The 18,755-nt window shown below is 40.9% G+C and overlaps 1 protein-coding gene and 1 non-coding gene across 7 annotated transcripts in view; one reads left to right on the forward strand and one right to left on the reverse strand.

The window, feature by feature from the left end:
- PHLPP2 (PH domain and leucine rich repeat protein phosphatase 2) overlaps nucleotides 1–18,755 on the forward strand; it is a 76,896-nt gene that overhangs the window by 44,513 nt on the left and 13,628 nt on the right. For 4 of the 6 annotated variants that reach the window (XM_045382027.3, XM_045382030.3, XM_005592445.5 and 1 more), the window contains 6 exons: nucleotides 632–834; nucleotides 5,074–5,134; nucleotides 8,101–8,196; nucleotides 9,859–10,014; nucleotides 13,160–13,360; nucleotides 18,437–18,599. In XM_045382027.3, coding sequence (XP_045237962.2) covers nucleotides 632–834; nucleotides 5,074–5,134; nucleotides 8,101–8,196; nucleotides 9,859–10,014; nucleotides 13,160–13,360; nucleotides 18,437–18,599 — 880 coding nt within the window. The remainder of the gene's footprint in view (nucleotides 1–631; nucleotides 835–5,073; nucleotides 5,135–8,100; nucleotides 8,197–9,858; nucleotides 10,015–13,159; nucleotides 13,361–18,436; nucleotides 18,600–18,755) is intronic. The other 2 variants (XM_045382028.3, XM_074027918.1) reach the window with 2 other exon arrangements.
- LOC123570778 (U6 spliceosomal RNA) lies at nucleotides 10,958–11,061 on the reverse strand. The gene has a single exon (XR_006695021.1). It is a non-coding gene; the product is annotated as a U6 spliceosomal RNA (small nuclear RNA).

Below are 18,755 nucleotides of genomic sequence, written 5' to 3' on the forward strand. Positions count from 1 at the left end.
CCTTTGTCCTACTTAGTGCCCACCTGACCTTATTAGGTGTTTGGATATAAGTGTTTAACTTGTTCAGGATATGGCCTCTTTTTTCCTTCTCTTTATTAGTTTGTATATGTATTTGCCAATCTGGATTGTCTGACTTAGCTGTACCTTGAGTTATTCATCAACTGTAGTTATTTATATAGTATCTTGCAAAATGAGGCAAGTAGTGAAATTCTTAAATTGTTTAGGAAACAGAGAAAGGGAGCTGGGCACGGTGGCTGACACCTGTAATCCCAGCATTTTGGGAGGCCGAGGTGGGCAGATCATCTGAGGGTAGGAGTTCAAGCCTGGCCAACATGGTAAAACCCCATCCCTACTAAAAATACAAAAAATTAGCTGGGCATGGTGGGGGTGCCTCTAATCCCAGCAACTTGGGTGGCTGAGGCAGGAGAATCACTTGAACCCGGGAGGCGGAGGTTGCAGTGAACCAAGATCACGCCATCGCACTCCAACCTGGGCAACACAGCGAAACTCCATCTCAAAACAAAAAGAAAAGGAAACGGAGAAAGGGATCATGCCTGTCCTATTTTTTATTCTGGTAAGCACATTTAATAGACTCTTGTTTCTGATTATTTTCTTGTTTCTGCATATTAAGGATGAACCATTTGAAAACCATGGTTATTGAAAATCTGGAGGGAAATAAACACATCACCCACGTGGATCTGCGGGACAACCGACTGACTGACTTGGATCTTAGCTCCTTATGCAGCTTGGAACAGCTGCATTGTGAGCGGAACCAGCTGAGGGAGCTAACACTCAGTGGCTTCTCCCTTCGGACCCTCTATGCCAGTTCCAACAGTGAGTTTTCTATCCAGCCTTTTGTTTTTTCTCTTTCAGCTGTTGTCAGTGCTTTTTAAGAACAGTGGCATCTGTGGTGTTCCTCAGCCACTCTGCAGGATGGGGTTTGTGGCTCATTGAGGCAAAACTTTATCTTTTCACTTTGCTGTCAATACTTAAGTGGTTGCAGTGTGCATAAAAAGACATGGCAGGTTACTTTGAGCTTTACTAATTGAGCATAATAAGAGGCATTCCACAGAGTAGTGGTGGTGGGGAGGTGGGCAAGCATGTTCAAAACAGAGCATCAATAATGGTCTAAAACGGGTTGGCAAACTATACCCCAGGACTGCATCTGGCCTGCCACCTCTTTTTGTATGGCCCATAAGGAATGGTTTTTACATTTTTCTAATGGCTGGGTTAAAAAAAAAGTCAAAAGGAGAATTTTGTGACTGAGCATGGGGGCTCACGCCTGTAATCCCAGCACTTTGGGAGGCCGAGGTGGGCTGATCACCTGAACTCATGAGTTTGAGATTAGCCTGGGCAACATGGCGAAACCCCATCTCTGCAAAAAATACAAAAATTAGCCAGCATGGTGGCATACCTATGCTCCTAGCTACTCGGGAGGCTGGGGTGGGAGGATCACTTGAACCTGGAAGGCAGATGTTACAGTGAGCTGAGATCATGCATGCCATGTGTGTTCTCATTAGAGAACTGGGTGAGACTTGTGAGACCCCATCTCAAAAAAAGAAAGAAGAATAATTTTGTGACATGTGAAAATTACTATGAAATTCAAGTTTCTATGTTTCTAAATGAAGTTTTACTGGAATGCAGCCACAGTGGTTTGTTTGCATATTATTTATACATTCTTGCTCTTGTGCTACAGCGGCAGAGTTGAATAGTAGTAAGAGAGACTGTCATATGGTCCACAAAGCCTAAAATGTTTACTGTTCAGCCTTTTACAGAACAAGTTTGCCAATTCGTGATTTAAAAGCTTGTGTAGCCTCAGTGCTAGAATGAGAAGCCCCTGATTTCAATAGTGATTTGCCCTAAGAATATTTTTCAATGAAAAGGTCCTCATATTTGTTGAGGCCATTCTTTTTATGGAAAGTTCTTTACCATTCTTTACTTTCAGTATGTGTTTAAGGAAGGAAAGGAAAATAGGTTAAATTTTACTGTCAGAAAAAGTGCAAATTTAAATAACGTTTTATACTCATCAAATTTTTTTAAAAAAAGGTAATTCTGAGTGTTTCCGGAGGTGAGGAGAAGCATCTTTCTGAGCACTCACACACTGCCAGTGAGAGGTGACTGGTAAAACCACCCCAGAAAGCAACGTGACAGTGTTAGAGATGTCGAGACCCACACATACCATATTCTAGAAGTTCCCTGCTTGGGATATATCCCAGAGACACTCACATGTGCAAAGGAGATATATACCAGATTGTTTATCACTTTTTGTGAGCACGAAAAAGTAGAATTTTGAGATGGAGTCTAGCTCTGTTGCCCAGGCTGGAGTGCAGTTGCCTGATCTTGGCTCACTGCAACCTCTGCCGCCCAGTTTCACGTGATTCTCTTCTCTTAGCCTCCTGAGTAGCTGGGATTACAGGAGTGTGCCACCATGCCCGTCTAATTCTTATGTTTTTAGTAGAGACACGGTTTCACCATATTGGCCATGCTGTTCTTGAACTCTTAACCTCCAGTTAGCTGCCCACCTCAGCCTCCCAAAGGGTTGGGATTACAGGCGTGAGCCATTGCACCTGGCCTAAAAGTAGGATTTTTAATAGGAAAATGGGTAAATCAGTAGTGATATATTTATGCAATAGAATATTGCACAGCAATGGAAATGAATGTACTAAAGCCTTGTATGGTAATATGGATAAATTGCAAACTTTTTTTTGAGCAAGGAAAAGTACATAATTAAATGTATGTTGTGATAGTTATATCAAAATTTAAAACACAGAAATACTGTTTTCTTAGCTAAAAGTATGCCATTAGTATGAAAGAATACATAAGAGTGATGAAAACCATATTCAGGATGATGTTTACCTCTTGGTATGTGTGGTATTTTAATTATTTAAAAAAAAAAAGTCTGGGCTGGGCACGGTGGCTCACGCCTGTAATCCCAGCACTTTGGGAGGCCGAGGTGGACGGATCACCTGGTGGATCAGGAGTTCAAGACCAGCCTGGCTAACATGGTGAAACCCTGTCTCTACTAAAAATAGAAAAGATTAGCCAGGCGTGATGGCGCGTGCCTGTAATACCAGCTACTTGGGAGGCTGAGGCAGGAGAACTGCTTGAACCTGGGAGGTGGAGGTTGCAGTGAGCCAAGATTGCACCACTGCACTCCAGCCTGGGCAACAAGAGCAAAGCTCAGTCTCAAAAAAGAAAAAAAAAAAAGGTCTACAGCATATAAAGCAGAATGTAGATTTGTTAAAAGCTATATGATAGGTGAAAGAGGGTTCATTATTTTATTCTCTTTATTTTTCTATATCTGTAAACTAGATTATACAGATAAAAGTTGAGGACTTCTATTTGCATTGCCTTTTATTATGTTATAGAAGCTTCAAATTATAGCTTAGATTAATTGCTTGGTCAGAAGAGTGTTAAAACTGGTGAGTGTTGACTTATGCTGTTTATAGATGCCTGACATTGTAGTAAGTCCTAGCCGTGGAGATTTTTGTTATCAGGCCCATCCCTATCCTTAATGTGTCTAAAGAGTCTGAATTCCAGGCCGGGCGCGGTGGCTCAAGCCTGTAATCCCAGCACTTTGGGAGGCTGAGACGGGCAGATCACGAGGTCAGGAGATCGAGACCATCCTGGCTAACATGGTGAAACCCCGTCTCTACTAAAAAAATACAAAAAACTAGGCGGTCGCCTGTAGTCCCAGCTACTCCGGAGGCTGAGGCAGCGTAAACCCGGGAGGCGGAGCTTGCAGTGAGCTGAGATCCAGCCACTGCACTCCAGCCCAGGCAACAGAGTGAGTTTCCGTCTCAAAAAAAAAAAAAAAAAAGAAAAAAAAGAGTCTGAATTCCTGGCCTTACTGGAAAAGACCTCATCAACAGGCATGCAGTCCCAAATATTTACTCTTTGTAAATATTTAAGTATTGACAAATAAATTAAGTATTTTAATAGTATTTAAATACTTAAATACATAAAAACTTGCAGTTTTGATGCCTCAAAGTCAAGAACTCTGCTTTACAGAAAGAAATTATCTAAATGTGATCAGTTAATATAGGGAAAGCACTGAACTTGACTAGTCATCAGGGATATGCAAATTGAAACCCCTATGTGGCACCACTACACACCTACCAGAATGACTAGAATGGACTAAAAATCCCAGGGGCAGCTGTTGGAGTGTAAATTGGTATAACCACTTTGGAATACTGTTCAGTAGTATCTCCTAAGGTGAACAGAAACATACCCTCTACCTAGCAGTGCCTCTTCTAGGCTTGTGCTCAAAATAAGGACTTATATTAGTTCACAAAAGACATGGACAAATATTTTCATAGAAGTACTATTCATAGTAACTGCAAACTGGAAAAGACTTACATGTCCATCAACTCTAAAATGGGCAAATAAATTGTGGCATATTCACATAAAATAATTTTATACAGGTATGAGAATGAATGAACTATAATTATATGCAACTGTATAAACAAATCCTGTAAACATACTGTGGAGTGAATGAAGCCAGAGAAGTAAATTATACATACTGTGTGCATATATTTATGTAGATAGACAGAAGTAATTATACCTACTGCTTGCATATATTTATGTAGACAGGCAAAAGTAATTTGGTACTTGGTCAGGATGATGTTACCCTTGAGGGGCAGTGACTGGAAGGGGAAACATGGGGCAGTTTCTGGGGAACTGGTAATGTTCTGTTTCTTGATGTGGGTGTTGGTTCCATTAGTGTGCTCAGTTTGTGAAAATTTACTGAATTGTTGCACTTTTCTGTATTTATGTTATACTTCAATTAAAAGTTAAAATATTTCCTGTTAACGTTTAACTACTGCTTAACCTTGTATAAAGGCAGTGCAGTACATAGGATTCTTCAATTAGCTGTTACATTTGTTTTTCAAGACAAAGTGGGATCAAACAGTTAGTCAAAGTGAGTTTTCAGTAGTTTTTGTCTTTAACTCATTTTAGTAGAAGACATCAGTTTTCTTTCTGGTGATTTCACTAAGCTACTTTTCCCTTGTCAGCTCTCAGTTACTTTCTTTTTTAGAGGATGTCACTAACACCTGTTTGTTTATGGATTAGGGCTGACAGCAGTGAACGTCTATCCAGTACCCAGCCTGCTCACTTCCTTGGATCTCTCCCGGTGAGTGTCGCTGATGAGGGTGGTACTTGTGTCTTACCATTTAAGAGATACATGTGGATTCTTTGGCAGTTTTGATGTACAAGAAGTCTTAAGTATTTTGAAATATTTGGATAACCTGGAAAAAGGAGAAAGGATGAGTGGATCAATAAGTTTAATAGCCTTACTGTATAAAGGAAGGATTCTCTTGAAATAGTAAGGTGTCTATGAATTACTCTTTCTTAAAGACTATAGATGTAGAATGAGATGCAAACAAAGAAGACCTGTTATCTTCATGGCACTGATTCCTATTTTGTCAGTTGGACTTAGATAATTCTTGATTTTTAGATAATGGATTTTTGTTTGTTTTTGGTTTTGGTTTTGGTTTTTTGAGACGGAGTCTCACTCTGTTGCCCAGGCTGGAGTGCAGTGGCATGATCTCGGCTCACTGCAAGCTTCGCCTCCCTGGTTCACGCCATACTCCTGCCTCAGCCTCCCAAGTAGCTGGGACTGCAGGCGCCCACCACCACACCCTGCTAATTTTTTCTATTTTTAGTAGAGACGGGGTTTCACCACGTTAGCCAGGATGGTCTTGATCTCCTGACCTCGTGATCCGCCCGCCTCGGCCTCCCAAAGTGCTGGGATTACAGGCGTGAGCCACTGCACCTGGCCAGATAGTGGGTTTTTAAAATACTATTTATTTATTTTGTACTCCTATAACTCATATTGGTCTTATTTTTGAAGGGATATTAATTATATTCAGGATTTTATTACTCCTCTCAGTGGCCAGAAACAAACATAAATGAGATTTGTTTTTCTTTTATTCATTTTTAACAACTGTTGGGCATTCTGGGTTCAGTGGTTGAGTTTTGCAGTCTAGTGGCAAGATGAACAATCAAACAAGCAGTGACAGGGCAGCATCCTAAGTGCTGTGAGTACAGGATGCCCAGAGCAGATCAAAGGGGCAGTGGGCAGGGTCCTATGTGGTCAGGGCTGTTGTGAAGACTCGGTGAGGTGATAGATGCAGAATGCATGGGATAGTACCTGATGTGTAGTCACCCCAAGAAATACTAGCTGTTGTAACCAGGTTTCTTTTTGTTGATTTCATTACTTTATCATTATAATTTTGAGCTAATGTTTTAGACTCCATTTCTTTCTGCTTATCTTCCCAGCAAAACCCCAGCATGGATCAGTACTAAAATTTTACCTTTTCCATTGAGCTTGATCGTTGCCAAAGAAAATCACATCCAAGTAGACACCACTGCAAACTCAAAATTTCCAACCTTATCTGGAGCTTATTGGTTCTTTCTCTTGCCAGCTCCTTCCAGTGTCCTCAGCATCTACCTCCCTCAGTGTCCCCCTCCCCAGTCTCCTCCATACTGGAACTTAGCTTCCCACTTGATTGGGAAAATAGAGACCATTGTGGGTGGTTTCCCTCAGCTTCTGAACACCCACCTTGCTTGAATTTATATAGATGCATTTCATTCTCAGCTTCTCTCCCCTGTTCATGGCCAGTCTAGCTGTCTGTGCCTGTGACTCCTCCACTCCCACTGCCCTGGACCTTGCTCTGTTCGTACTCATTGTCCTCCTCCCTCCCCTTCCCCTTCCCCTCCTCTCGTGTGTGTGTGTGTGTGTGTGTGTGTGTGTGTGTGTGTGTGTGTGTGTGTGTTTTCAGCCTCTTTTTTCTTACTCTGTACACACACTTTATCTCTTCTGTCATAACAAAGTTCCCTTTACCTCACAACCCCCCAGCTATTGTCTTAGTTCCTTTCTTCCCCCTTTTGTCCAAATTTCTCAAGAATTGTGTGCATTTGTTGGCTTAGTTTCTTCAGTCCCCATCTGCTTATCCCTCTAACAATTCAGTTTAGTTCTGCTCTTATTGGAACTTTTCTGTATTGACACAATTAATCTTGCTCTCTTTTCTCCAAACATGCTTTTTCCTTGACTAGCTAATACAGTCTGATTTTTTTCATGTCACTTTGACCATGTTTCTTTTGCGTACCCTTCTTCCTCAGCTAGCCCTTTAAGGTTGATTATCCCCAGGGTTCTGTCCTTGGTCCGCTATACTCCATTGGACGCGACCTCATTTACTCCAGTTATTTCAGCTACACTCACATCTCCAGCCCAGGCCCTCTCCTCCGGGTGCTCCAGCATCACCAAGCTGCGTGTTATTCCCCATACACATCATGTGTTTCTTCTCTTGCCTCTATGCTCTAGCTCATATTGCCACCCAGTGCTTGTAATGTGCTCCTCACCTCAGGCTATTGTATAACACCCTCATATTCTAACCCACATATTTCTTAGAGAGCTTGTTTTGATCCATTTTAGGTAAAGGGTTTCCTTCACTAAGGTATAGCAATATGTGTGTTTCTCTTACGTAGTGCTACTTCATTCTGCCTCATTTTATCACTCGATAAACCCATAGATATCTTGAGGCCTAGAGAAGCTGTCACATCTGAAAAAAATTCTCTTTACTGAATATCTGCATAGTGCTCTACTGATTATTTGAGCTCACGTTCTAAATGGTTTGAAACTTTTCCCCCACTAGTTATCTGTTGCCTTTACTGTCTCACTTTTATTCGTTCTGTTCATTTTCCCTGGAATTTGCTTCTTTTCTTACCCAGTCATTACCTGTGGAAGTCTTAAGTCATCTTTGAAGGTTTGTTAATATAATTCCTTATCTTTCGCCTCATCCCATCCCATCACAAGTGTGCTTTTTTATTGCAGAAAGCCTTTTTATCTTCTTTGAGCATACAGCATGATTGATCCAGTATTATACATTTTCAAGTACTTGTCTCTCCTCTCCCTTCTAAGTCAACAGCATTCATTGAGCACCTACTATATTCCAGGTTAAGTACCAAGGGATGCCTTGGAGACAGTATCCATGCCCTCAAGGGCTCACAGGCTGGTTAATGGATGCATTACAATCTAGTGAAATGAGTTCCACTTGTCATCTTAAATGTTGCCATTTAATTGTTTATTTTCTGCAGAAACCTGCTAGAGTGTGTCCCTGACTGGGCCTGTGAAGCGAAGAAGATAGAAGTATTAGATGTGAGCTATAATCTTCTCACAGAGGTTCCCATAAGGTATGTGTGCCTGAATGCATATATTACGTATATACGTATGTATGTACTAACATTTACGTGTGTGTGTATTTAATTTTTTTTCTAGATTTGGGTTGCCTTTTATTCAGTGAGTGTTGAGTACCTGTTGAGCATGAGGCAGTGTGATGTGCTGTAAGGAACATAGTAAAGGCTAAAACATGGGCTTGGCTTGCAGGGAACTTAATGAGAAGATAGTGTAACATATGTGGATAACTGTGATGAAATAAATATACTAAGAGTTGCTGCCATAGGTTGGTGACATGATAGTAACAATAGTTAATTTTTTTAGGATGAGCTATTATAAGCTGAGCAACGTTGTAAGAACATCACTTTTATGATCTTACCTAATCCTTTAAAAACCTTATTATATATTTAATAGGTACTCTTATCTTCATCTTAGAAATGAGGAAAGTAAAGCTTAGAGCAGTTAGGTAACTTGTTGAAGGTTGCACTTAACCAGGAAGTGATGGGAGCTGGCATTTGAAGGTAGTCTTTCTTTTTGGGAGGCAGGGGTGGGGGACAGAGACAGGGTCTCATTCTGTCACCCAGGCTGGAGTGCAGTGGCACAATCACTGCTCACTGCAGCATCAACCTGCTGGGCTCAGGTGATTCTCTGGCCTCAGCGCCTCCCTCCCAATAGCTGGGACTATGGGTGCACACCACCACACCCAGGTAATTTTTGTATTTTTAGTCGAGACAGGGCTTTGCCATGTTGGCCACACTGGTCTCAAACTCCTGGTCTCAAGCGATGGGCCCATCTCAGCCTCCCAAAGTGCTGGGATTACAGGCATGAGCCACCACACCTGGCCTTGGATGTAGTCACTTTTACTGCAGAGCCTTCACTCTTAATCACTACACTGTATAAATTAAGTGGAGAAAATCAGAATAAATTTGAATGATTAGGGAATGTTTCATGGAGAAGATGGCATTTGAATTGACCCTTACCAGATGATGGGATTTTTTTCTAAGTGGTGGGAGAAAGAGAGTGGCGCTTGGTGAAGGGGGCAGGGAATGATATATTCAAAAGCACTGAGGTATAAAATATATGGTTATTACCTATGGAGTCTTTAAAATTAAACTACAGGCATTTAACATAGTAAATATGAACATAATCTTTGGAGTCAAAACTTAATTCAAGTCCAGACTTTACTATTTACTATGCAGTGTGAAATCTTAGGCAAATCAAAGTTACCAAACCTTTCTGAATGAACTTCATTTTAATGAACTTCATTGTTAAGTGGCTTAGCACGTTTTAAGTACTCAATAAATAGTAGTTTTTATTGTAGTGAAATGTTATGAATTTATTCACAAGATGTGTTAATATACTGAATTTTTGGTGCTGCTTAGACTTAAAATCTAAATTGATTTATTCTAAAATTTGCCTTTTTAGTTTAGATCTTCTCTGTGCTGTTTGCCTTTATTAATTCACCTTTTCTCAGAATGACCTTAATGACTTCCTGGTGGGTGGTATGTAAACATATGGTCATAGCTGCTTTCTTGGCTCAGGCACTTGTCAGTGAGTATACGGTCTAGGAGAATATGTTTCTGTAAGTTAACTGAGTTCAGTTAAATGGGCCAGGACAGCCTCAGAAAGAATGAGTTAACTAAGTTTTTTATTTGTTTGTTTGTATGTTTCCCCCCTAGAATTCTGAGTAGCTTGAGTCTTAGAAAACTGATGCTAGGACACAATCACGTGCAAAACCTCCCAACACTGGTAGAGCACATCCCCCTCGAGGTGTTGGATCTTCAGCATAATGCACTCACGAGGCTGCCAGACACCCTCTTCTCCAAGGCCTTAAAGTAAGTACCATAGGATTTTTTTTGGAAGAGCAGAATCATTGGCTGAACAGACTACAGTAACTTATCATTGAAGTGACCTTTGGAACTGTATTTACAGAGAGTTTACCTATAGTCCAACTATGGGTGGAGACTTATTTGCAATTTTTTGCAATTTGCAATGAAACAAAATATGACAGTGTTTTATGAGGCAGCAATTCCTAGTTGAAATAACTGTCAAATCCTTAAAGAGGTTTCTGTGTTGTAAACAATTTCAGAAAGGTTGAGAAAATTCAGGCTTTCATCTCTGAAAATGAATACAGTTATGATATTTAAAGATAAATAACATTCTGCTGTGGCTTCTTTGGGCAATTTAGAGCTTTTGCATTGGAGAGAAAAGGACATACCACTAAAATTAATTTGGTTTTTACTTCTAGCTTTACCAGACTGCCTTTGAATATGTGCAAGCTTTTTGGGTACTTTTTGAAAACTGTATTTACAGGTGATGTCCTTCCAAAAGGTGTCATTTGCCTTCTCACTATAAATTAACAAATAGATGACATGTTAGGCCTGTAATCAGGTTTACCTAATGTGTACATCACCTTTAAGTGAAAGCTAGTTTTGTGGGGTTTGTTTGTTTTTGTGGGTTTTTTTTTTTTTTTAGAGACATGATTTCACTCTGTCACTCGGGCCGGAGTGCAGTGGTGCAATCATAGCTCACTGCAGCCTTGACCTCCTGGGTCTAAGTGATCCTTCCTCCTTAGCCTTCTAAGTAGTTGGGACCACAGTCATGCACCACCACACCTGGCTAATTTTATTTTTTGTAGAGACAGGGTTTCACCATTTTGTTCAAGCGGGTCTCAGACTCCTAGACTCAAGTGATCTGCCTGCCTTGGCCTCTCAAAGTGTTGGGATTAACAGGCATGAGCCACTGCATCCAACCTGAAAACTGGTTTTTTGTTTTTTTTCAAATATGGAATGGTTCACAAATTTGCCTGTTATTCTTGCTCAGAGTCCTTGCTAATCTCTATATCGTTCCAGTTTTAGTATATGTGCTGCCAAAGCGAGCACTGAAAACTGGTTTTTAATTATATTTTTCTACAATATGGAGAAGGCAATATTGTCTTCAATTTAGAAATGGAGAAAACAGAGATGAACAGTAGTAAATGAACAGGAGACGTAAAAAACTGTTCAGCCCACGGTTGTCTGGCTTGTTCTCTCTTTAGCAGCTTATACATCTCTTAATGTATAATACAGTTGGTTGCATATTCTTCAGAATAAAATCTTTGGAAATTCTAAAAAGTATTTAAAGGAAATTTTCTTTATGTAACATTTATATGGAGTCTTGATGCAGTTGTTAATCTACAAATGTTTGTTAGCAATGCATAATGCTGCATTTGGTCCTCATGATAGTCTGAATAAAATTAGTTTACAACCTTAGAATCTGTAGTGAGTAACTTAGCTGTAGTGAACTGTCAGTGGTATTTATTTAATGCTAACTCTGGACAGAGCTTTGTTGAGACCACAACACAAGCAGACACACAGTACCCACCATTAGCTTAAAAGCTAATTCGTTATGTAAAACTTATATTTCAATATAAAAAGTGAATTAGGGATTATGGATCATACAACATGAAGAAGACCTGAGAACACACAAGTTTAATAATAATAGCTGCCTTTTATTGAGAATGTTCTGGACTGGGCGCGGTGGCTCACACCTGTAATCCCAGCACTTTGGGAGGCTGAGGCAGGCGGATCATGAGGTCAGGAGATTGAGACCATCCTGGCTAACACGGTGAAACCCCGTCTTTACTAAAAATACAAAAATTCAGCTGCGCGTGGTGGCGGGCACCTGTAGTCCCAGCTGCTCGGGAGGCTGAGGCAGGGGAATGGCGTGAACCTGGGAGGCGGAGCTTGTAGTGAGCCGAGATCGCGCCACTGTACTCCAGCCTGGGTGACAGAGTGAGACTCCATCTCAAAAAAAAAAAAAAAAAAAAAAGAGAATGTTCTGTATATACCAAATACTATGTTAGGCAAATTTTTAAATTATTCCATGTTTTGTCTATTAGATTGGCAAAGATTAAAATGGATTTGTAATATTCAGTGTTGACAGTTGACAAATGTGTGACAAACTGGCATTCTTTTTTTTTTTTTTTTTTTTGAGACGGAGTCTCGCTCTGTCACTGGGGCTGGAGCGCAGTGGCCGGATCTCAGCTCACTGCAAGCTCCGCCTCCCGGGTTTACGCCATTCTCCTGCCTCAGCCTCCTGTGTAGCTGGGACTACAGGCGCCCGCCACCTCGCCCGGCTAGTTTTTTGTATTTTTTTAGTAGAGACAGGGTTTCACCGTGTTCGCCAGGATGGTCTCGATCTCCTGACCTCCTGATCCGCCTGTCTCGGCCTCCCAAAGTGCTGGGATTACAGGCTTGAGCCACCGCGCCCGGCCCAAACTGGCATTCTTAATAGTCTTCTTGTGGAAGTATAATTTCTTTTTTTTTTTTTTTTTTTTTTTTTTGAGACATAGTCTAGCTCGGTCACCAGGCTGGAGTGCAGTGGTGTGATCTCGGCTCACTGCAACCTCCGCCTCCTGGGTTCAAGCAATTCTCCTGCCTCAGCCTCCTGAGTAGCTGGGACTACAGGAGTACTCCCACCACACCCCAGCTAATTTTTATATATTTTTTTTTTTTTTTAGTAGAGACAGGGTTTCACCATGTTGGCCAGGATGGTGTTGATCTCTTGACCTTGTGATCCACCCACCTTGGCCTCCCAAAGTGTTGAGATTATAGGCGTGAGCCACCGGGCCCGGCCCAGACAAAAGTTTTTCTAAATGGTGTATTCGTAGTTCAGAAATATGTGAACATGATATTCAGCAACATCCTTTCAGTAGGCAGTTTGGCAGTAAAAGATGAAGTTAGGTTTGAATCAGGCACTCCAGAAGCCTGGGAAAACAACCAGGCTTGTACTTTTTTCTCTCTACTTGGTTTGCATGAATTGAGTAAAAGGAACTTTGGGTTGAATAGGATCAATTAGAGAAAAACCACTTGGAGAATGTTTTTTTTTTTTTCCATTTGGGAGCTTGGAATGGCAGCATTCCATACTGAGGTGACATGATGGTTTCTATATAGGAAGGCAACAAATAAAGGAGGTGATGATCTGTGTGTGTTCTGTCAGTCTCAGATACTTGAATGCATCTGCAAATAGTCTGGAGTCTTTACCATCCGCCTGCACTGGCGAGGAGAGTTTGAGTATGTTGCAGCTGCTTTATCTGACCAACAATCTCCTGACGGATCAGTGCATACCTGTCCTGGTGGGGCACCCGCACCTGCGAATCTTGCACCTTGCAAACAATCAGTTACAGACCTTTCCTGCAAGGTAAAATGAATGCAGACTTTGTTCATTTCAAATACACAACGTTAATTCTACATTTGTCAGAAAAAATATAGCCATCTGACTATGACTCTTTGTTTACGTTGACTGACTTACAGATGCTATGATTTTACTAGTTGAGTGGCAAAATCTCATCTTAATAGTTAGTACCCTGTTGCTAAAATATGTTTTATTTTTAGTTGTGACTACTTAATTATGGTCTAATACTCAATCTAGAAAAGTACAGGCTTATGAAACACATTCTGAAGACAATTTTTTCTTTTCTCTTGTCAGCATTGTTTTATAAAATACTATTATTTATTCATAGTACAAAAATGGAATGCTTACTGTATGTCAAGTATTGTGTAACAGTTACAGTCTCTGTCCTCTAGGCATGTACAGTCAAATTGGGGAAATAAGTGGATAGGCAGTTGCAGTGCAGTCTAAGAAAGGTAGGGTGTTTGGCTGGGAGTGGTGGCTCATGCCTGTAATCCCAACACTTTGGGAAACCAAGGCGGGCGGATCACAGGTTCGTGAGTTTGAGACCAACCAGGGCAATATGGTGAAACCCGTCTCTACTAAAAATACAAAAAAATTAGCCATATGTGGTGGCAGATGCCTGTAATCACAGCTACTCAGGAGGCTGAGGCAGGAGAATTGCTTGAACCCTGGAGGCGGAGGTTGCAGTGAGCCAAGATGGTGCCACTGCACTCCAGCCTGGGCGACAAAGTGAGACTCTGTCTCAAAAAATTACTAAATAAATAAAATAAATAAATAGAAAGGCAGGGTGTTGAAGAAGATATGCACACATTGCCAGTCACGTTGCACAGAGCCTGGGGATGAGGTTAGGCTCCCTGAAGGAAGAGATGAATAGTAGTTAGCCAGGCTACACCTATAAGAACATGTAAGAAAGATGTTTAATGCTGTCAAAGTTTGAGACAGTGTCAGTGGATAAGTAAATACCTTTCAAAATACATTTGGTTAAAACAGCAACTTTAGAACTTTTTTTTTTTTTAAGAGAGGGGATCTCATTACGTTGTCCAGGCTGGTCTCGAACTCCTGGGCTGAAGTGATTCTCCTACCTCTGCCTCTCAAATACCTGAGACTGCAGACGCATGCCACCATGACCAGCTAAAACTTGGAAAATTTAACACCAGAAAAATCTATGCCATGAAAGTAGTCATTAAAAATAATATTTTCTTTTTTTTTTTTTTTTTTTTGAGATGGAATCTCTCTCTCGATTGCCCAGGCTGGAGTGCAGTGGCCGGATCTCAGCTCACTGCAAGCTCCGCCTCCCGGGTCTACGCCATTCTCCTGCCTCAGCCTCCTGAGTAGCTGGGACTACAGGCGCCCGCCACCTCGCCCGGCTAGTTTTTTGTATTTTTTTGTAGAGACGGGGTTTCACCGTGTTAGCCAGGATGGTCTCGATCTCCTGACCTCGTGATCCGCCCGCCTCGGCCTCCCAAAGTGCTGGGATTACAGGCTTGAGCCACTGCACCCGGCCAAAAATAATATTTTCAAAAACTAAGAACATGGGGCAATGACATTTGATATTAATAATTTTTGATGAAATTATATGTATGTAAAGTATAAAATTTTAATTTTTATGAACATTTACCATTTACAAAGTGAGATAGAGCTTAAGAAAATACACAGGAGAAACTTGATTGCAGTTCGAGTGATTCTCCTGCCTCAACCTTCCAAGGAGATGGGACTACAGGCATGCACCGCCACACCCAACTACTTTTTTTTTTTTTTTTTTTTTTTGAGATGGAGTCTTGCTCTGTTGGCCAGCTGGAGTGCTGTGGTGCGGTCTCGGCTCACTGCAACCTTTGCCTCCCAGGTTCAAGTGATTCTCCTGCCTCAGCCTCCCAAGTAGCTGGGATTACAGGCATGTGCCACCACACCCAGCTAATTTTTTGTATTTTTGTAGAGACAAGGTTCCACCATGTTGACCAGGCTGGTCTCAAACTCTTGACCTTGTGATCCGTCTGCCTTGTCCTCTCAATGTACTGGGATTACAGGTGTGAGCCACTGCATCCAGCCCATACCTGACTAATTTTTTAAACAAAAACTTGTAGAGGCTGGGTGTAGCAGCTTACGCCTGTAATCCCAGAACTTTGGCAGGGCGAGGCAGGCGGATCACGAGGTCAAAAGATCAAGACCAGCCTGGCCAACATGGTGAAACCCTGTATCTACTAAAAATATGAAAATTAGCCAGGCGTTGTGGTGGGCGCCTGTAATCCCAGCCACTCAGAAGGCTGAGGCAGGAGAATCACTTGAACCCAGGAGGCAGAGGTTGCAGTGAGCTGAGATCGTACCACTGCAACTCCAGCCTGGCAACGGAGCAAGACTCCATCTCAAAAAAACAAAACAAAACTTGTAGAGGTGGGGGGGGTCTCGGTATGTCCAGGCTGGTCTTGAACTCCCGGCCTCAAGTGATCATCTCACCTTAGCCTACCAAAATGTTGGGATTATAGGTGTGAGCCACTGTGCCTGGTCAGCCTTCTTGAAAAAATTCAAACAATAGCTTTTTACTTTTTATTTTTATTTTTTTTAGTGACTTCTAAAATGAATGCAGAATCTTAATTTCAGGGTGTGGTAGATCTCTTGAAATGTTACCAGATTAACCTAATTGACCTCAAATATGTTCATATAAAGTGAAAATAATGGACCACTGACAAATTATATTAGTTTATGAAGCTGTTGGATGATACATAATTAGCTGCATAATGCTGTAAAACTATGAATCTCACCTAATTTGATGACACTTTTATTGTTGGAGGGGTCAAAAGCAGGTTGATATAAAACTTATATCAAAGAAAATGAAAAAAAGTTAGTAATAAAGACAAGAATTAGGCTGGGCACGATGGCTCATGCCTCTAATCCCAGCACTTTGGGAAGCTGAGGTGGGTGGATCACTTGAGATCAGGAATTTAAGACCAGCTTAGGCAACATGGTAAAACCCGTCTCTACTAAAAATACAAAAATTAACCGAGTGTGGTGGCGTGTGTCTGCCTGTAATCCCAGCTACTCAGGAGGCCAAGGCATCAGAATTGCTTGAACCTGGGAGGTGGAGGTTGCAGTGAGTGAGATCGTGCCATTGTATTCCAGCCTGGGCAACAGAGCGGGACTCCATCTCAAAAAAAAAAAAAAAAAAAAAAAAAAAAAGACAAAAATTAACATCACAAAAAATAGAGTAATCTAAATATATATAATAAAACAGTGGAATTTAGGAACAACATATTTTTAAAAATGAGTGTTCTCTACTAAATAGCAAATCCACTATCAGTTCATTTCCTGAGCAGTGTTATAATTGTATAGGCCCAATACGAATCTTGTTTGTTTCCTTTGAACTATTTTCAGAATCTAGCACAGTTCTGGGTACTGAGTAAGAAACTGAGTGAGGAGGCTGCATTTCTATTTACAAGTCAGAAAAATCCAGGCAGGATAAGGGAAAACAACGTGAGATTTGGACATGGGAACACTTTAAAAATATATTGTTAAGTAAAAGAAAGTCATAAATACAATGTATATAATATAGTACCTTTTTTTGTTTTTGTTTTTGAGACAGAGTCTTGTGTCGCTCAGGCTGGTGTGCAGTGGTGCAGCAATAACTCATTGCATCCTTAAACTCCTGGGCTCAAGCAATTCACCTGCCTTAGCCTCTGAAAGTACTGGAATTACAGGTGTGAGCCACCACACCTACCTGGCCTATAATACCATTTTTTAATTTGAAAAGTATAGTTTCATTCCTTAAGAAAGACAAGAATACTATCTACCAAAATGTTATCAGAGATTATCTTTGGCAGTAGCATTAAAAGATGTTTTTTCCTGTTTGTCTCTATTTCTCAGTTTTTTTCAGTGAGTATATATTATTATCAGAAAAAATAATTATAATTTACAAAGCTTAGTCATTTAAAAATATGAAATTTCTAGGAGTAGAAATTATTTATGATATATGAAAAAGGCAAGATACAAAATTTATGTAAAAACAAATATTTGGTAGGAAATTCAGCAAAATGATAAAAGTAATTCTTTCAGATTGCTGGTATTGGCAATTTCTTTTCTTTATTTTGCAGATGTTCTCTCCATGTTAACAGCAGTTGATTATTTTTATAATTTTTAAACCAATAAATCAAAATAAATTAGAATACTTTGTAATAACCTAAAGGTGTTAGTCTTACTTAAGGTATTTTGCTTACCATGTAGAAAGCTTTGCTCAGTCATGGAACAGTGTGAATCACTTGCCTCACAGCACAGTGCTGTGTATATAATAAGAACTTGATAAATGTTTAGTGGAGATGAGTTAATGTCATGAATGGGTAAGTGTAGAGATTTAAAACTGAAAAGAATCTTAGCGATGGGCTGGGCGTGGTGGCTCACACCTATAATCCCAGCACTTTGGGAGGCTGAGGTGGGCAGATCACCTGAGGTCGGGAGTTCGAGACCAGCCTGGCCAACATAGAGAAACCCCGTTTCTACTAAAAATACAAAATCAGCCAGGTGTGGTGGCGCATACCTGTAATCCCAGCTATTCGGGAGGCTGAGGCAGGAGAATTGCTTGAATCCGAGAGGCAGAGGTTGCGATGAGCCAAAATCAGACCATTGCACTCCAAACTGGGCAAGAAGAGTGAAACTCCGTCTCAAAAAAATAAAAAAAGAATCTTAGTGATGATTTAGTACAACCTCATGTTTTACAGCTGAGGGTATTGAAGACTGCTGACATTGACTTACTTAGCACTTTACTGCTAAATACTAAGTGGTATAGCAAGCAACAAAACTAACCCCCAATTTGAGGCCACTCCTTTTCCAGCCACTTTCTGTACATTAGGTAACAGGAAGATGTTCCTGCCCACAAGATCCAACAGCCCTTGAAACACACTGAGGGAGATCAGGCTTAGTTATAGCAGGAGTAGTTACCTTCTTGAGCCGTTGCCTTTCCTGGTATTCCTGGTATCAGTTTCATTTCTCACCAGTCATCTGGCAGTGGACCGTGTCGGCCTTCTGTACTCTGAATAGCACTTCCTTGGCAGCTGCTGAGTCTTGGTGCATTCTAGTATTCTAGTGTTTCTTTTTCAGCAAACTAAATAAATTGGAGCAATTGGAGGAACTGAACCTAAGTGGCAACAAGCTTAAAACCATTCCCACAACCATAGCAAACTGCAAAAGGCTGCACACCCTTGTTGCACACTCCAACAACATCAGCATTTTCCCAGAAATACTGCAGTTGCCTCAGATCCAGGTACTTCGGTGTGCTGGAATGATGTCCTTATTGGGGGAAACGGCAGGAGAGTGAATGAGGTTATTCTTTTATAAAGAAGAAAGGAGTGTGAATGAGATCATTCTCATAAGGAAAAATATTATTGTCTTCTCATGTATTCTGGTTTGGGACCAGAGT

This window comes from Macaca fascicularis, chromosome 20 (genome assembly GCF_037993035.2).
Source record: "Macaca fascicularis isolate 582-1 chromosome 20, T2T-MFA8v1.1".
Classification (NCBI taxonomy): Eukaryota; Metazoa; Chordata; class Mammalia; order Primates; family Cercopithecidae; genus Macaca; species Macaca fascicularis.